Raw genomic sequence first — 17,369 nt, forward strand, 5'->3', positions numbered from 1 at the left:
TCTGTCTCCAATGAGGTGATAAGCAAAGTTTTAGCTCAGTAGTCAGCGCGGTTATCTACAATCTGGGAAACTCCAGTTCGAAACCTGGTGTGGGGACCTCCGTCATAAGATTTATTCATGAACACATATTGTAACACTTTAATTTTCTAAAACTAATAGCATAATAAAAATAAAAACTGAATTTTTAAGCTTCTCTCCACTTTTATTCGAATACAAATACATATAATTTTGCTGCCTCAACAAATACAGATACAAATACAAATACTGGGCTCTCTGCACATCCCTAGTATGAAAACAATAATGTTGACATGACAACAGTACAGTAACGTTAGCCTGAAAACAATAAAGTCACGTGAGTGAGAAAACAATAAAGTTGCTTTAGTGTGAAAACAAGAAAGTATCATAAGCATAAACACAACAAAGTAACATTAGCGTGAAACACTACCATGACGGCAATAAAGTAATGTGAGGAAGAAAACAATAGAGTATCTGCAGTTTCCTGATAATGTACTAGTCACTGGACTGCAGTGTTTACGGGTAATACAGGATTTAATCAGTAGAATTGATCAGCCATACAGGATTTTGACCAGAGACTCTGATCATCTGTACTGAAGTTCAGTTTACAATGCAGTCCAATAAAAAAGGTTGTGATATGAAGCACAGGCTAGTGAAGCTGTAAATACAAACATGCTCAGTGGTGTCTGCCTTACACAGAACAACTCTCCGTAGACTGAAAACATGGTTATAGTCTTTGGATCTGTGTCTAAAAAAACTAACCTGACAAAACTCTTCATAATGAAGAAACATGTCACCCAGTGCAGCGGTGTGGCTCACTGACATGTTTCTAATAGTTTTTGGACAACAATGGATGTCTACAGCACAGAGCAATAAGATATATCAGGCTATCAGGCACACAATACTTGTTAGTAGATAAGTTAATCATTGATTTGGATCCAAACATGAGATTTGTTGACAAGAAGACAAATATTAAAAATCCCCAGAATTTTTACATTGTTGGTTCTTTTATTTAAGTATCTGAGTGATTCCTTCAACACTGTGGGACTAAAAACAAATACAGCTCATGTCCACCTACACAAGTGACCGGGAGCCAAAAACTTCAGCACCTGGCAACAAGAAACTGTTGAGTCACTGGTATGAATCAACAACCCTGTCAACCCCCGCAGATAGATCTTTGTTTTACATATACTTATATATATACACATGTACACAGTATACTGTGCTAGAAGTAACAAAAACTTTCTTCCTCTTGTCCTGTTAGACAACAGAGATTGTATAATCTTGTAACTTCTGGTTATTATCAGATTAATACGCATCAATGTATAAGTAGATAATCCGTTTGAGAAGACATCTTAATTTATGACAAATAATCTGCATTTTTTCTTCCATGTTGGCTTAAAAATTGGGATTAAAAATGTATTTTGGCCTTAGTGGAAACAGTAGTGGACAAAATTATCGCACCACAAACAGTTCATTTAGTAGCTCCTCTGGAGCTTTCGATTGTATCACAAAAAAGAAAAAAACTCAACTTTTTTTGTTTAATTTAATCTAAAAACATAAACTTTGTTGACTTTGATCCTTCTTGTCATGCTGGTTTGAGAGTGGAGACACTAAATAGAATTTCTGACAGCAAAGCAGAAAACTTTAATACCGTTCTTTGATTACAGTGCAACAGTTTTAATATTCTCTCTCAAATCTCTGGACTCACTGTGGAGACGCAGTATTTAATAACACTGCAGTTATTAAGTGAGGAAAATAAACAATATGAATAAAACCAATATTGCATCCATGACCCACTTTGTTGCCTGATGTCTGTTGGATAGTTTTTAAAACTGAATAATTCTCCAAACCAAATAATCATCTTACATAAAAGTGCACAAAATCAACTTATCTCAGAATAACATAAATGATAATTCAACAAAAGAGCAACAAAACATGACTTAAAACGTACACAGTAATCTGTAAAACATAAAATACTAACATTGTGAAAACAAGAATTTGCTGCGTTCAGAGTTTAAGACATATATACATCAGAGGTACAGGTGTTTTAATTCTGTTTCGTTCTACCAACTGCTGATGAAAATATTGAACTCAGTTTGCTTGTTTGACATTCAACTGTCTTGTTGACATCTCTATGTCATCTCATATCGGGCAGTTAAAGCAGGTGGGACTCAATAAACAGTAACCATGAGCAGAAAGCTGCACAGATCTGCAGACTGTTGATTCGCAGTGGGATTGGTAGTACTAGCTGCTGTCATTCTCATGCTGTTATAATTTTTAAAAACAAACTATAAAAATATGTTCTTGGCTGATGTTGGCTGCCAAAAGCAGTAATTTGTCATAAATTATGAGGCATTTTGTGATTATTTTTAAACTTTTATTTAAATGGCCAATCTGGTGTTATTCCATATTTTTCTTATGTATGAATCCGTGTTGTAAGTGGAAGTAAACAAGCCTTCATCACTGTTGTAGCACCTCACCTGAAAACCCACAGTTGAAAACCCACATAACACTGTAATGTTTGTAAAGGATCTCACTTTTTAGGTGCTTTTGCCTAGAGATCTGTCCAGGAGATCCCGTGGAAGCAGTTCTACGGGATCTGTTCTGTGCTGTTATCTGCTGCTGCAACAACAAATTGACACCTCAAGCCTCTGCTCCATGAAATCTATTTGACTTAAAGAAATCTCCATTAAATCATTTCATTCTTAGCAGCATGTTGACAAAGGACCAACCAGAGCCCGCTAAAGTCTCTGTCTACAGTACAGCGGAATAAGATATATCAGGCTTTGACACACAGCAACATAGTAGTAAAATCTATGCTTCTATCGCTTTAATCTGTTTCAGAGCGAGCCTTCAGCTTTTCTTCTCCATTTAGCTTCGTCTGCACAATCCGATGGCCACCAGTCCCAGCACCACCCAGCCATCCAGCAACATGGAGGAGCCGCAGCAGCCGGACCAGCCAACCAGCACACAGCCGGAAGGAGAAGCCGACCACACCGCTGTGACTTCTCAACCGGCCAGCGCTAAGCATCAAGTCCCACCCCCGACAACAGACGCTCCTGAACAAATAGAGCACGACAAAGCCATGGATGAGCTGACCACGATGAGCGACAACACCGAGACCAGTAACTACAACACATGCCCTGTTCCTGTGCACATCATCCAACACTTGTGACACTTCAATTTATGTTATGTTTTTGGTCTGCAAGTAATTACGCAAACAACAGCGAAAAGTCTTCCAAATAATACAACACAGCATGCAGCTTATTGTGTCTACACTTTTTACAATACACAACCTGTTGGACATCCAAAAGTAACTTACAATACCACCACCATTCTCATGTTGACGTGAAATTCTTTGCCACAATTTTAAATGCGTGATCACTGAAAAGAAAACCTAAGAATCATACATACCGTCCATCACTTGAACTCACTTTATTAACGCAGTTTCTGTCCTCAGTCCTTCATCAAGCAAAATTCATACAGACATAAAAGTGTGAGAACTTTTTTGAAATTACAACCTTAAAATATTTGTTCATTAAAATGTTTTTTAAACTACAGAGTAGGATACACTACATAACAATACAAAGAGCATTTATTTGTTAAACAAATAGTTAAAATTGTTTGAATTTTAATTTTAAATACTTTTTATCAGAATATTTAGATTTCGTAAATGAATTAGAGCAACTTGAATTTTCTGCCTAGCTTTGTTAACCTTGCAAAAGGGAACTAAAGGAACAAACTACATACAATCTAATGGGTTTCAGAGCAAAATATTGGTTTCAAATGTGAAAATTCTTTCATTTTAATTAACTTTTGAATACTTTCAGTTTTTGACCTGAATTTTCTGAATCTAAATGTGTGAACCTTCAAAACACTTGCAAAAATGGGTTACAATTTCAAATGTCAGTATCAAAAGTATGTGGTAATGGTTCAATTTTACAATTACCTCAGCTTTAACGTTTATTGTCATTATTACGTTTTTTTTTTAAACTTTTTTATTATACATTAAAAAAGGAAAATTTTGCACATTTTTAGGCACTATATGTACATGCCGTGATGTGCAGAACTAGCTAATAACACATAATACCAGCCTGTTGATTCTCAGTGGGATCAGTAGTATTAGCTACTCTTTCACGTTAAATGGAGGCATTTCATTCAGTGTTAACATCAAAGCTTGAGTTGTGTATTATAAAAAATAAATACGTTCTTAGCATATTTTTGCTGCCAAAAAGCTGTTGTTTGTGATAAATGACGATAAATGATGTGATTATTTTTAAACCTTTATTTAAGGGAGCAGTCCAGAGTTACGCCATATTTTTCTTTTAGTCAACAAATCCCACAAAAAGTACAAAACCAACAATGTTTTGGTTTCCATTTCGCAACTTTCCTCCTTCCCTACTCTATCTGTAGCTCTAAAGCTGTAAATCTTTAAAGACACAAATATATAGTTTAAGGCTCAGTAATTTCTTGAAACAGCTGTCCACTCTAGTGTCAAACAGGAGTAAAAACTGCACTTTGTAACACTAATAAATTACATTATCCAGTCATTTAGCCCTGTCTGCCACCTTCTTTCCTTCCAGTCAATGGCATTGGTCCAGTGATGGTCGACTCTCCCACAGTGTCCTCTGTGTCACCAAAACTGCATGCTAAGCCAGGCGGCCATCCTAATGGTCGGCCTCGTTTGGGCAGTCGGGCTGGCTCAGTGGTGGCAGGCTCACCCAGGCCCTCGCTCACCCGCCAACCCAGTGCCATCATAGAGGGCGCGGGGGATGGATCCAAGCCGAGGGACTACCTGATCCTGGCCATCCTGTCCTGCTTCTGCCCACTGTGGCCCATCAACATTGTAGCCCTCACCTTCTCCGTGATGGTATGACTTTAGACTGTGTCTATAACTAATGATCCATTATCCATTATTTTTGGAAAATTCAACTGTATTTTCATTATATTTAACTAACAGTTTTAACCAATTATCTATATTACCTATTTCAGCCATTTATCTATCACTTTTAGCAAACTATTTCCACTTCTCTGCTCTCTTTCTAACTAGTTTTCACATTTTCAATGGCACCATGCAGTGCAGTGATGGATAAAATACATTTACTTAAATAAAAGTACCAATACAGAAATGTAAAAATACTCCATTACAAGTAAAAGTCCTGCATGAAAAACCCTATAAAACAAAGAAGAAAAAAGTTCAGATACAAAAATCTGTTTTTAGTTTTTGGACTTTTTCTCTAATCATTGATTTTTTGCTGAAATATTGGATCATTTGAACATTTATTGAAATGAAAGAATGTGAGAAGTTTAGAGGGAAAAATCACTATTTGGTGGAGCTGTTAACAACTCATAGACATCTGAAATGTGACCCCGGGTAGAAACGAGTAGAAACCTCAAGCAGTGGTGGGCGGTCATCTGCTTTGACCGGTTGGGTTGAGTGAGAAAAAGAAAGAGGGAAGGGGGGGCGGGGGGATAGAATAACAACGATCAGCCAGGGAAGGACCCCAACAGGACTGCGAAGGACCGCGAAGGCTCTGCCTGCAACCCAGGGTTTCCTGTGAGATGAGAAAGCACAAAAAACTCTGGGGAAGAAGCAAAGTTAGTGACATGCATTGATGTTACATGAATGCATACAGATGGAGAGGAGGAGGAGGAGTAGAGAGGAGCTCAGTGCATCATGGGAAGTCCCCCGGCAGTCCAGGCCATAGCAGCATAACTAAGGGCTGATCCAAGGTGAGCCTGGTCGGCCCTAACTATAAGCTTTATCAAAAAGGAAAGTTTTAAGCCTACTCTTAAACATAGAGAGGGTGTCTGCACCCCGGACCGAATCTGGAGGATGGTTCCACAAGAGAGGAGCCTGATAGCTGAAGGCTCTGCCTCCCATTCTACTTTTAAAGACTGTAGGAACCACCAGTAAGCTGCATACTGGGAGCACAGTGTTCTAGTGGGATAATACGGTACTATGAGCTCTTCAAGATATGATGGTGCCTGACCATTAAGGGCTTTGTAAGTTAGGAGAAGGATTTTAAATTCTATTCTAGATTTTACAGGAAGCCAATGTAGCGAAGCTAAAATGGGAGAAATGTGATCTCTTTTTCTAGTTTTAGTCAGTACACGTGCAGCTGCATTCTGGACCAGCTGGAGAGTCTTTAGAGACTTGTTAGGGCAGCCTGATAATACACACACTGCTTTTTGTAAGATGTCAAAAGCCAAAAAGGTTGGAAACCACTGGTTTCATCTTTAACAATGTGTTTTATTTTAAAAGCCTGTTATATTATCCATTGTGTTAAATGTTCATCTGAAAAGTAACAAAAGCTGTCAAATAAATGTAGTGGAGTAGAAAGTACAATATTTCCCTCTGAAATGTACTGAAGTGGAAGTATAAAGTAGCATCACATGGAAATACTCAAGTAAAGTGACTCAGGTTGATGGGAAACTTACTAGTTATTGTATATTTCCTAAAGATCAGCATTACACCAATTCTTGAAATCCTATTTGGTTCTTTATGTTCCCCCTAAACACAAATAAGTGGCTATATTATTTTAATCAAATTACAGTTCCTGTTTTTTAGTTAGTTTGTTAGTTAGTTAGTTGAATTTAGTTAATTCATTTAACTTTCCATGTACCCCCTGGTAACTGCATAAGAACCCTGGTTGGGAATCACTGTTCTAAAAGTTTCTTCATCCTCTCTTTCTACTCAGTCCCGAAACAGTCTTCAGCAAGGCAACATTGATGGTGCTCGCCGTTTGGGCCGTAATGCTATGGTGCTGTCTGTCGTCTCCATTTTGGGAGGGATTGTTATAATTGCTGCAGCCATCGCACTCAATTGGGGATGTAAGTAAAATCTGGCTTTCTTATCGTGTCAGACCTGATTCTCCCTCTATAGTTTTCCCTCAAGAAGATTTAAAGTTAGAAAAAAAATCACATAATTTAAGTTAATATGGTTACGACAAGCTATAATGTGTAGAATTCGTCTTGCTGAGATAATGCAGTGTTTCTCCTCTCCTCTGTTTAAATCCACTGTGAATTTCTTTCTTTTTCTGCCTGCAGTGATATTAAAATCCTGATAAAAAACTGGCAAGACCGACTTCACAACAACAACTGACCAACACACCACCATCCCCCCACCTCACTGAAGCACGATCGTTCTCAAGCGTCTGCACCAGATGAAAAACTAATAAAAATCTGTTCTTGTTCTTTGCTGTTGTTTCTTGCTGCACGATGAGCATGGTCTGACACCTGATGCCTGATTTGGATACTGAATAGGAGAAAAGGATGGATCACCACATGCTCATTTCATTCTGTGGTAGCAGACTCTTCACATTTCTTTTTCTTTCTGCTGTCCATCGATGAAACCCATGTGTCTGTTGTCATGGAAATGGACGACTGTCTCTATGGAAATAGGATTGTATGAGTCTCCATGCCACAGGTCCAGCTACTGGAGCAAACTGGGGGACGAGGTTTCCACTTTTGATGCCAAAAAATTTGAAACTTGGTCTTAACTGGACTGAAATGGGGAGATGCTGCTGCTGTTGATGAACTTTCGGTCTTTTTTTGGAAAAGGCTACACAGTGTACTGAGAAAATGGTGAATTTTTACATCACCCATCTGTTCCTGTTGGTGTTTATTGTGTGCACATGAACACGGAGATGGACACTCCCACGCTTACTGCTGCTGATGCACGGCCATCATCAAGCGCCAAAATCCTGATGTTGCCGCTCCTCTACTTGCTGCTGCAGTGACTCAGACAGACATGCATACAATGTAACAAATATATTTCCAATAATTAATTGATAATTAATTAATGTTTACTTGGGTTTAAAAGGAGCAGAAACCGGTTGCAGCAGCTGTTTGTAAGTTCAAACTTAGCCTCGATATAACGTCAGTGTTTACTGAGAGCAGATTTACACATCACTAAATTAAAACCGATCACAAACTAGTTACGTAGAAATGAGTTGTTACTAAATATTTACAGCTACTAACTGTCAGGTAGAACTGTTGTGTAAAAGTTAACGTTATCTGAGCTGTTTAGATTGAAGAGTAAAAGTATGGTCAACATATCTGACCTGACACTTTACATCTCACAGAAAAAACAAATACTACTACTCAAATTACTGAACCAATAACATTAGACTAAATGACCAATGGTGGTTAGCTTAGCATAATGGGATATTTCCCTCTCACTGTAAACTGTATGAATACTACTAATTCTAACATATTTATCTAGATATGCAGATACAATTAAAACAAATAATTACACGTTAAGTCACAGCTACATTCACAAAGGATTGGCAGTTCTCTTTATTTTATCTTTTGGACCCTAAAACTCTTATTTTTGGGAGTTATGATACAGCTGTGATGCTGATAGTCACTTACTGTTTACACAGTTGGTTGCGTCTTATTGAATGGCACAACAAACACTTTACAAAAGTTTTTTTTATAGATTTTAATGGTACAACCTGATTTAGTAAATCACTCGTTTGAAGCTAGTTAGTAGTCACTAAGAACTTAAGAAAGACTTTACACACTTGGTGATGAATTTATGATAAGCTACTGCAACAGAGTCCAGTTCTTTAGGAAAATTCCAGGAAATTCCTATTTTCCCTCAATTACTATCAATTTATCTTTCTTCTCTTCTTTCCACAAAACTTCCAAAGACATTGGAAACCCATTGGCATTACCAAAGCACTCCAAAACTAAAAAAAAAAAAACTGAACTAAGAGTATAAACATCACAAGACATTCATTTGAAATTGAAATATCATAAATTCAGTGTAGACATCTATGTCGTTGTGGTCAGATGTGGCTCACTGTAAAACAGGCATTTGAATAAATCCAGAATAGCAAACAGTTCAGAGGAGCAAGATTTGAGATCTGTGGTGTAACCTAAGTCATCCAAATTAATAGAAGCTGTGGAGCTCACAGAGAATAGCATTAAACTACCCATCACTTCATGTCCATTAAGTGGAAAACAGTGCACCTCTTGTGGTCAGAGAGAATAATTAAGTGTATTTGAATCAGAGGGACTCAGTTACAGGCAGATAGCTGCACGTAGACATCCAGACAACCACATGCATGCTGTGAGCAGGGCCTGTAGCTATGACTAAGGGGTTTTAGGAGGAGGTCCATTTTCAACATTTCTACAATTATTATTGGCAGATTCCAGATTATTCCAGTATTACAGATAACTTTAACTTTGGTTACTTTAAGGCCAACAAAATAAAGTAAGGTTCCAGTATTTCTCTGCCAGCATTTTAAGCTCTTTACTTCATGCTGGAAAACAAACTTTACTGAAAATACAAGTTAACAAATAAATTAATAAACAAAATATGAAAAATCCAGATTTTTTTTGCCACACTAGCAACATGGCTCCAGATGGTGATGTTGGTTTTTCAGTGCGCGATGTTAGAATTTAACTTAAAGCACTGCCACTGTGCCTAAATACAGACTCACAGAGCTGCTAGTGTGACATGTTTTGGCATGTTCTGGACTCAAAACTACAGTACTTCCAAAATTCTGGCTACCATCCTCGCTATGAGGCTCTGTTTTGGCATTGGTTTGTTTGTGTTGAAGGAATATCCTGGGCCATAACATAATAGTTTTAGACATGATTTTGATATTATGCATCATTATTAGAAAAAATGAAAACCATATAAATCATTGTAAAAAAGACCAGGGGTGTTAGATGTAACGTTGGCTCTAATGTGACAACGTTTTGGTCGATGAGCTCAAACAGCAGCTTCATTTTTACCCAGAAAACCTTCAAAGAGCTCATTTCGTCCTTGTCAAGTCAGTGCCCTCTCAGCTTTCACAGTCTCGATGTCACACTGTGCCAAACACTGGAGGGTGTGCCAACCTGAACAGACATAGCCCTCTGTTTTGGCCTGGTGGAGTTCAAATGTGTGTGCGTGCTAACAGACACTCTGTGGACAGATTTAAGGAAATAGGCTGGCGTTATGGAGCTGAATCAGCCCGTTATCTCCTATAACCTGTGCATGTTTACAGTATTTATTACAGAATGCTTTTACATAAGACTGTAGCCTCATTTAGCGGGACAGCTAACTGAGTAGCACTTTGTAAATAAATAGTATGAGAAATTGTAATATGCCTGCCCAGTGAAGATATCGCCTTTTCTCTTTGGGTTGTCATGGAGACGTAACTGACCCACAATCAACTTGGCGCCATGCAGCTTGATCTTTACAGCAACAACATTTCCTTAAAAAACCCACAGTTCCATGTGCAATTTCAGCAAGTGGTTTTGACATCTAATAGGTATCTGCAAATTATCCTGAATTAAGACAGATTTTGACAAGTCAGAAATCATTTTGAGACATCTGTGCAGCAGCACAAACATTGCACTGTTTTAAAATTTACTAGACTAACAGACTTCACAATTCTTACTTATACTTTTAACTTAAAGATATCACTACTGTAGTTTTGACTAGCCATAACTCCAGTTTCAGATTTTGACAACTGAATTTTGACATATCTTAGTTTTAGATATCCATAATGATCCTTAGGAAATCTTTAAATGTGCTAAACTTCAACTGAAAATTATGATATATGGAATGCACATTTCTTGATAGCACAAATGGAGATTGTAGATATTTTAATGTAATGTCTGTCAATCTTTTCATTCTTACATAGTGGCAGATTTACCTCTCAAAATTCCTTGTTATTTTTGAAACAAAGTTTGAACAGAAGTAGACAAAAGCAACATATCATTTTCAGGTAGAAAAAAAACATTGCAAACAAAGTGTTCAGGGCAGGTTGAAGACCTGACTTTTAATTTGCAGGCAGCATTTCTACATACATTCACCTCAAGTTTTAGAACTTTGACCATATTTAACATGGGACATCAGAAGATATAAATAACAGAAAACCCCTAAAAGCAGAATATGGGTCGCTATATTTAATGTGAATCTTGTCTATCTTTAAGATGTCAAATCTACTCACTATAAAAGCTCAGCCTAAAAGATCAAAGCAGTGGCGTATTTGAACTCTGCACCAATCAGATGACATCTCTGTGTGGAGGTGAGGTCAGGTCAGACTCAACAGTGGTGGGACGAGGGGGGTCCTAAAATGTCACTTTGGCCCCACTCACACCTTCACTCCACCCACTCCTGTACTGTATGTAGCATGCTTGTTTACTAATCACATTATGCAAAAATGGTCCCAGCTCAATGTCAGTATGAATGCTAGCTTTCCTGATTTTTGCTATAGTCGCGTACTCTTATACGGTTTTGTATGGAAACTGCTTGCGCTACCTCTCAGAGTTGCCTACAGTGATTTATAAAATGCGCCTCATTTGTTTCACTATGATGATTTGAACTGACTGTTAAATCTCTTGTGCTATTGGTTGTATTTTGCGCTATTTCCACTGCTAACCTATTTAACATTATAGCTATGATATTAATGTGCGGGTTGTTATTCCCACAAATCTATCTATACAATCACACATACTTTATTCAACTGACACAAGTTCTGTAAATAGGAAAACTCCTGTACTATGTATATCTGAAAAGAAAAGTCAAGTTCAAGTTTATATGTCACTCAACCACACATGAATTCACACATACAGTACCAGCCAAACTTTCGACTGGTACTGCGTAGTTGAACTAAATGTCATCTCTACAGGGTCCAGTTTAAGTCAAACATATGGAAACTAAACTTATAGGGAAGCCAAATGTTTAGTTTTTAGGAGGCCCTAAAAGTTTAGTTTTGTTGAGAAATGAAAAGTTCTGAGGAAGGATTTTGCTTATCAAATATACAATCTGTAATGATCTCTTCGAAATCATAGTATGTGTGTAGGCCGTTGTTGTTAGCATAGCTAACGCATAATGGTGGAAACTAGCGAGCCGTAATCCTGATGCCAAACTATCAGAAAAGAAATGTGTGAAAGTATTTTGGATTTGACTCCATTGATGGAAAACTCATGCATAAAAGTAAGGCTGTTAGCTGACTTTGTGAAATGTTGCTGCCTTACAGTAATGTAATCATATCACTCAGTGAAGCAACAGAGGCACCGTGAATTTACAGAACGTCAAATCTTCTGCGTAATTTAGGATTAGGGCTACATTATATGGATTAAGGTCAAATTAATTTGAATGATTTACATGTTATATTGAATTTCATAAAAATTGGATGTTTAAAAAACACGCCCTCTATAACATCTAAGAGAAAGTGTGAAATATAACATTATATCAGCATGTAAAGTTTTCAAAATTCAGCAATGTTCATTATCCAACAATCTGAATTGGATTTTACTGTAACTTTTCTCAAACTTGTAAAGTCACACTTATTTGTATAGTTTATATTAGTGTATAGTGCCTCAAAGGGATTTACAGAATATCAGCAACATAATGAAAATGTTTGGCGTCTGGCAGGTGTATTGAAGAAAAAAACAACAAATTTGTGTGCAAGAATGAATAAATTGTGCACACAAATTAATAATTTATATGGGTCACTTGGATTTAACGCAGTTTTGTTTGGATTTTGGATGGATATGCATGGAAATACTTCACATTTTGCTCATTCAACATCAATTAAATATGTAAAATGTCAATATGGCGAATGATATGTTCTGTTTATTTGAAAGATTAATTCAAGAGCATGATTTATTCATTTATTCCTCCCAGGCTCTGTAAAAATTGGACAATCTGAAGAGAAATCAATCGATGATATGGTGCAATAGATGGGTTGTAATAATAGAAAAATAAGATCGTCGCACTTAATAGATATAAATATAATGAAAGATTAAGATTAGTCCAGTATCAGTCCAATAACGTATAACATATTGTGAAAAATGTACACATATGGTAAACACATTTCAGGCCACCCTATAGCTTTGGTTCACAAAGCTCAAAATCTTCTGTAGGACTTTTTATTTCGAAAACGCAGTCCACTGTGCATGCTGTATAGATGCTGTATTTAAAGAAGACTCGTTCATTTTGATGTTAACAACACTTTAAATGGCACCTAACAGAAGAAATCAGGTTTTTTGTTGTTCTGTCTTGTCAGTTTTTCTTTTGTTTGCTCTTTTTCATCACTTTAAGTTCTTTTATAAATGCTCTTTTGACACCTGATTACCTGATCTTTTTTTAAATAGCAATGTGTGTGTGTGTGTGTGTGTGTGTGTGTGTGTGTGTGTGTGTGTGTGTGTTTGTGTGCGTGTGTGTGTGGGGAGGGGGGGGGGGGGGGGGGGGACTGTAAGCATGTGTAGACCATCAGCTGACTTCATTATGTCCTCGTGTTATTGATTGCTATCTTCTCACACTCTTTTTGTGCCTGTGCATGCCTTAAGTTGACTGCTTTATGAAGCATACAGAATGAGTATGGGTGTACACAAAAAAATTATCAAAGACACTGTCAATCTTGACTACTGATGTTGAATATTTGATCATGTTTGAAGGGAATAAATCCCAGTTAAATACTACCTCCTCTGGGTCTGCAGGCTCATGAATCCATACCACATGCTCTGTTGTACTGTACCATACATTCAAAGGTATTTTACTACATGTTTTCTTGTACTGTACCATATATTCATGTTCTGAGATACTTTATTACATGTTCTGTGGTACTTTACCACATGTTCTGAGTGCTGAGATATTTTAGCACATGTTCTGTGGTAAACGTCAAGAAATAGCAAACAAGTCTCTGAGTATCACAGGAATTTAACTACAAAACCTGTGGTAAAGTACCACAGACTCTATGGCACAATCCTGAGGTAAATATCTCAAAACACCACAGAAGTCTCTGACTAACACTGATAAAAAAAATACATACAAAGAAACTTTAAAGATTAATGTGGAGTGGAGAGAAATGGTGTCATCAGCTGAAAATCCTCAAAGAAAACAACTAAAAAAAAAAAGTCAGAAAACTTGATTATTATGAATGCACAACATAACCCACTGTTTTTAAGCAACAGCTCATTTCAGGATATTCACTGTCTTGTTTATGTTGAAATGAGAACATGGATATCAATCTGGAGCTAAACCATAGAGGTGATTATTTTATCTTAGCTTAGACTAGCGGGGGAAACAACTAGCCTGGCGTTAACTACTCAGAAAACAAAAAATATTGGGTTTTCCTCTGTTTTTTTTACATTTTTGTTTGTGTGGAGACTAAATAAGATGTACTGGGTTAATTAGTGATCTTTATAGTTGTAGGTAGATGTGTATTCTTTTTACTTTGTTTCCCCTGTTTCCCAAGTCTGTATGCTATGCTAGGCTAACCACATCCTGACTGCAGCTCTGTCCTAAACACACAGACACACACAGATTGATATTCATCTGAACATCTCACTCTGAAAGAAAGAAGAGTATTTCCCAAAATGTCAAGCTATTCCTAAACAGTTAGTGTGATGAATGGCAGAAAAGACATGATGACAATCTGCAAATTAAAAAGCATAAAAATTAACACAAAATGTTTTCAATGCAAAAATTGTACCAATTGCACAAAGTATTTAATATTTATTTGTATTTCATTGTGAATACATCAAGACATATACAACAAGATGAGAAGAGTGTGTGTCATATTCTCATTAGCAGTTCTACAAATCTAACAAAGGATTTGAAAACACAGTAAATGTATTTAAAATAAAACTTAATGATCAGTATTCAGTTTTCAGTTTCCCTCAGCCAGCAGGAAATACTTCTATTTTATTAAACTGTATCCTGCTCTGTGTCTGTGCACATGCTTTTATCTTGCAGGGTGTGTGCGTGTTTTTTTTTGTGACATGAACAAATCTTGCTAAACGAGAGAAGGAGCAACAGACATAACAAGGGAGTGGGCTTCATTTCCTATACACAATGTTTCTAGGACAAGTGCGAGTTGTCATGGCAACCATCGGCAAGGGAGTGAGAGGCAGCCGGGGATGCTGGGATGGGGCAGAGAGTGAGAAAGAGAGAAAGAGAGGTCTGATTCCTCACTGTTAATAAAAGAACTCTCTGTGCCTCATTTGAATTTTAGATTCTTATAAATTATTAAGAGACTCCACCACTGTGGCTACAAGAGAGAAGCTGCAGTGAGGATGGATAGAGAGCTGTGGACAGCAGAATGAAAAAGTGTTTCTATCGTGTGTGTGGGTGTGAAATGCTGAGACATAATTGAGATGAATGGAGGCCTTTATGGGTGTTTCTGGCGGAAAACTGAGGAAACAGAAGGTGGCAAAGCAACGAGACACAGAGAGAAGAAACAGAGTAGATGGAGGTTTGGGGGGGAGGCAGTGTGTCATAATGCAGCAGGGGAGGAGGAGGAGGAAGAGGAGGAGGCTGCATACATGAGGTGAAGCCAATAATAACAAAAGCAGCTAAATGAATGTTGACACTCAGGTGGAAGGAATGGATGTCATTGTCAAACTGGATGGAGATATTTATAAGATTTATAAGAGAGAATAAAAAATTGGAAAGAAAGGGAATATTTAATGGATTAATCTGATGTTATTCTATATTTTTCTTCTTGTAAACAAAACTCATGTGTAGACAAACCAACAATGGGCCTCATGCAAATAGCACGCATACGTGCCTCTTACACTGTAAAATGTAACTTGTTGTTTCAATTTAAAGGGCTTGTATGATGGAAAACAAGTATTTTTGGGATAGATTAGGGTGATGGTGCGTTCAAATCAGATGCGCAGGAAGCTTTAGTAACTTCTGTAGTCGCAGTTTGCATCGCGGCCAGATGGCAAGCAAAGCAGCACACTGGATGCTTGCTGGTGACTGGTTGTTCAGCAGCTAAAAAGTCTTAACAGCCTTCAGGAGGATGGAAATTTACGCCAGGAACGGCTGAAATTCATTTTTTGAGACAATCTTCCCTCCTCTATCGGTGAGTGATTTTTCAGCTGACTGTCTGCTTAACGAGACTCAGCACGCCGCAGGATTTTCTACTGTTTCATCTTCAATCTTTGAATGAAGTTTTAAAACATGGTTTCTTTCTGTTACTCAGCAAAGGAATATAATATATCTGTGCTAAAGCTAAGCTAGCGACCTCTGGCTACATTTACTTTGTGAGGAAACTTCGACATAATCTTACCGTTCTGAAACATCCTGTTGAAGTCTCAACTGTGCAGCAGCAGGTTCTTCCCTTCATTCAGGATCAGACTCCACTTCATAGATACTATATACTGTGTTATGTCTCCAGCTGCAGACATTACTCCAGGTAAACATGCTGCTGCATTATTCATTAGGTCCTGTTCTGATTGGCTGGAGGCGTGGTCCCCACCTTCACTCCCAGCCAGTCGGCGTAGGTACTCATCAATATTGTCAATTTTATGTAAATAGCTTCGGAAACAGCCTACTAGAGGACAGAGAGGAATCTCGGCTGTAAAATGGATTTAGAAAAACTAAACAACTTTTGGAGAATAAATTGTCATAGATATGTTTAAAATAGACATGATATGTTTAAAATAGACTCAGTATATATATATATATATATATATATATATATATATATATATATATATATATATATATATATATATATATATTCATAATAATACCATAATAGCCATAATACTAATAATATTCTAACAGTATTCTAACACCACCAAACATTATCTTGATTAAATATTGCATGCTTTATAAACCCCTTGTCTTCATTTGGTGGCTACTAATTAATTACTAATTACTTGAACTAGTCAAGTAGCTGTTTGGAATTGTAAATCTACAGTACTTCAGATTAAATTTAATTTTCATTCAAACCGAGAATTTACAGATGTAGTTTCTGCTATTGCTCTGTGGCAGCAGCACAAAGATATTGTACAATGCTTCCCTCAGTGATTTTATTTATAATAAGAGTGTACGGGGGTCAGGACTGAATTCAATACTAACCTTCATCATGGTTTGAATTGTTTTTATTGTTATGAAAAGAAACTACCATGACTTATTTTAACATATGACCACCTCTCATATTAGTCATGGAGCATTTTCCTTCAGAAAACGTTTTTTAGCATCTAACTTCATGTCAAAGCGTTCCCTCCTTATTTCTGTCACAGCACAGCGCTGCTGTGATGGATTCATATTTTCTAATTGTTTCAGCTCCTCTAATATGACTACTGACACTGATAAATGTGCCTGCTGATTTCTGATTGCAGGTACCTCTAATTCTTCTTTTCACTCTTTGGGGAACATATATTAGTTGATTGTTGCCCAATCACCTGTCACTGTAACAGTAGGATCTTATTCAGACAACAGAGGAAGAAATTATTATAGAACAGGTCTACAGTATTTTAAAGGAGGATGTCATAATCATAGAGAAGAGATGCTCTACAATGCTATATTTAAGGAGGAATAGTCATTCAAATTTGTGTCAGTGGTGTAATACTCCGGAAGATGTTAAACACATTATAATGTA

General features: G+C 37.1%; 1 protein-coding gene across 1 annotated transcript; it reads left to right on the top strand.

The window, feature by feature from the left end:
• Positions 1 to 1,115: 1,115 nt before the first annotated feature.
• On the top strand, positions 1,116 to 7,226 carry LOC121884532 (trafficking regulator of GLUT4 1). Its single transcript, XM_042393397.1, has 5 exons — positions 1,116 to 1,152; positions 2,894 to 3,143; positions 4,602 to 4,888; positions 6,720 to 6,852; positions 7,069 to 7,226. The coding sequence occupies exons 2-5, from the start codon at positions 2,912 to 2,914 to the stop codon at positions 7,083 to 7,085; spliced, it is 669 nt and encodes a 222-aa protein (XP_042249331.1). The 5' UTR covers positions 1,116 to 1,152; positions 2,894 to 2,911; the 3' UTR covers positions 7,086 to 7,226.
• The last annotated feature ends 10,143 nt before the right edge of the window (positions 7,227 to 17,369 follow it).

Source organism: Thunnus maccoyii, chromosome 18, assembly GCF_910596095.1.
Source record: "Thunnus maccoyii chromosome 18, fThuMac1.1, whole genome shotgun sequence".
NCBI classification, from domain to species: domain Eukaryota; kingdom Metazoa; phylum Chordata; class Actinopteri; order Scombriformes; family Scombridae; genus Thunnus; species Thunnus maccoyii.

Excerpts from the sequence above, each read along its gene's own strand:
- LOC121884532 (XM_042393397.1), top strand. The coding sequence starts at position 2,912 with ATGGCCACCAGTCCCAGCACCACCCAGCCATCCAGCAACATGGAGGAG. Across the intron at positions 3,144-4,601 it reads GAGCGACAACACCGAGACCA|TCAATGGCATTGGTCCAGTG; the intron begins GTAACTACAACA and ends CTTTCCTTCCAG. Across the intron at positions 4,889-6,719 it reads CCCTCACCTTCTCCGTGATG|TCCCGAAACAGTCTTCAGCA; the intron begins GTATGACTTTAG and ends CTTTCTACTCAG.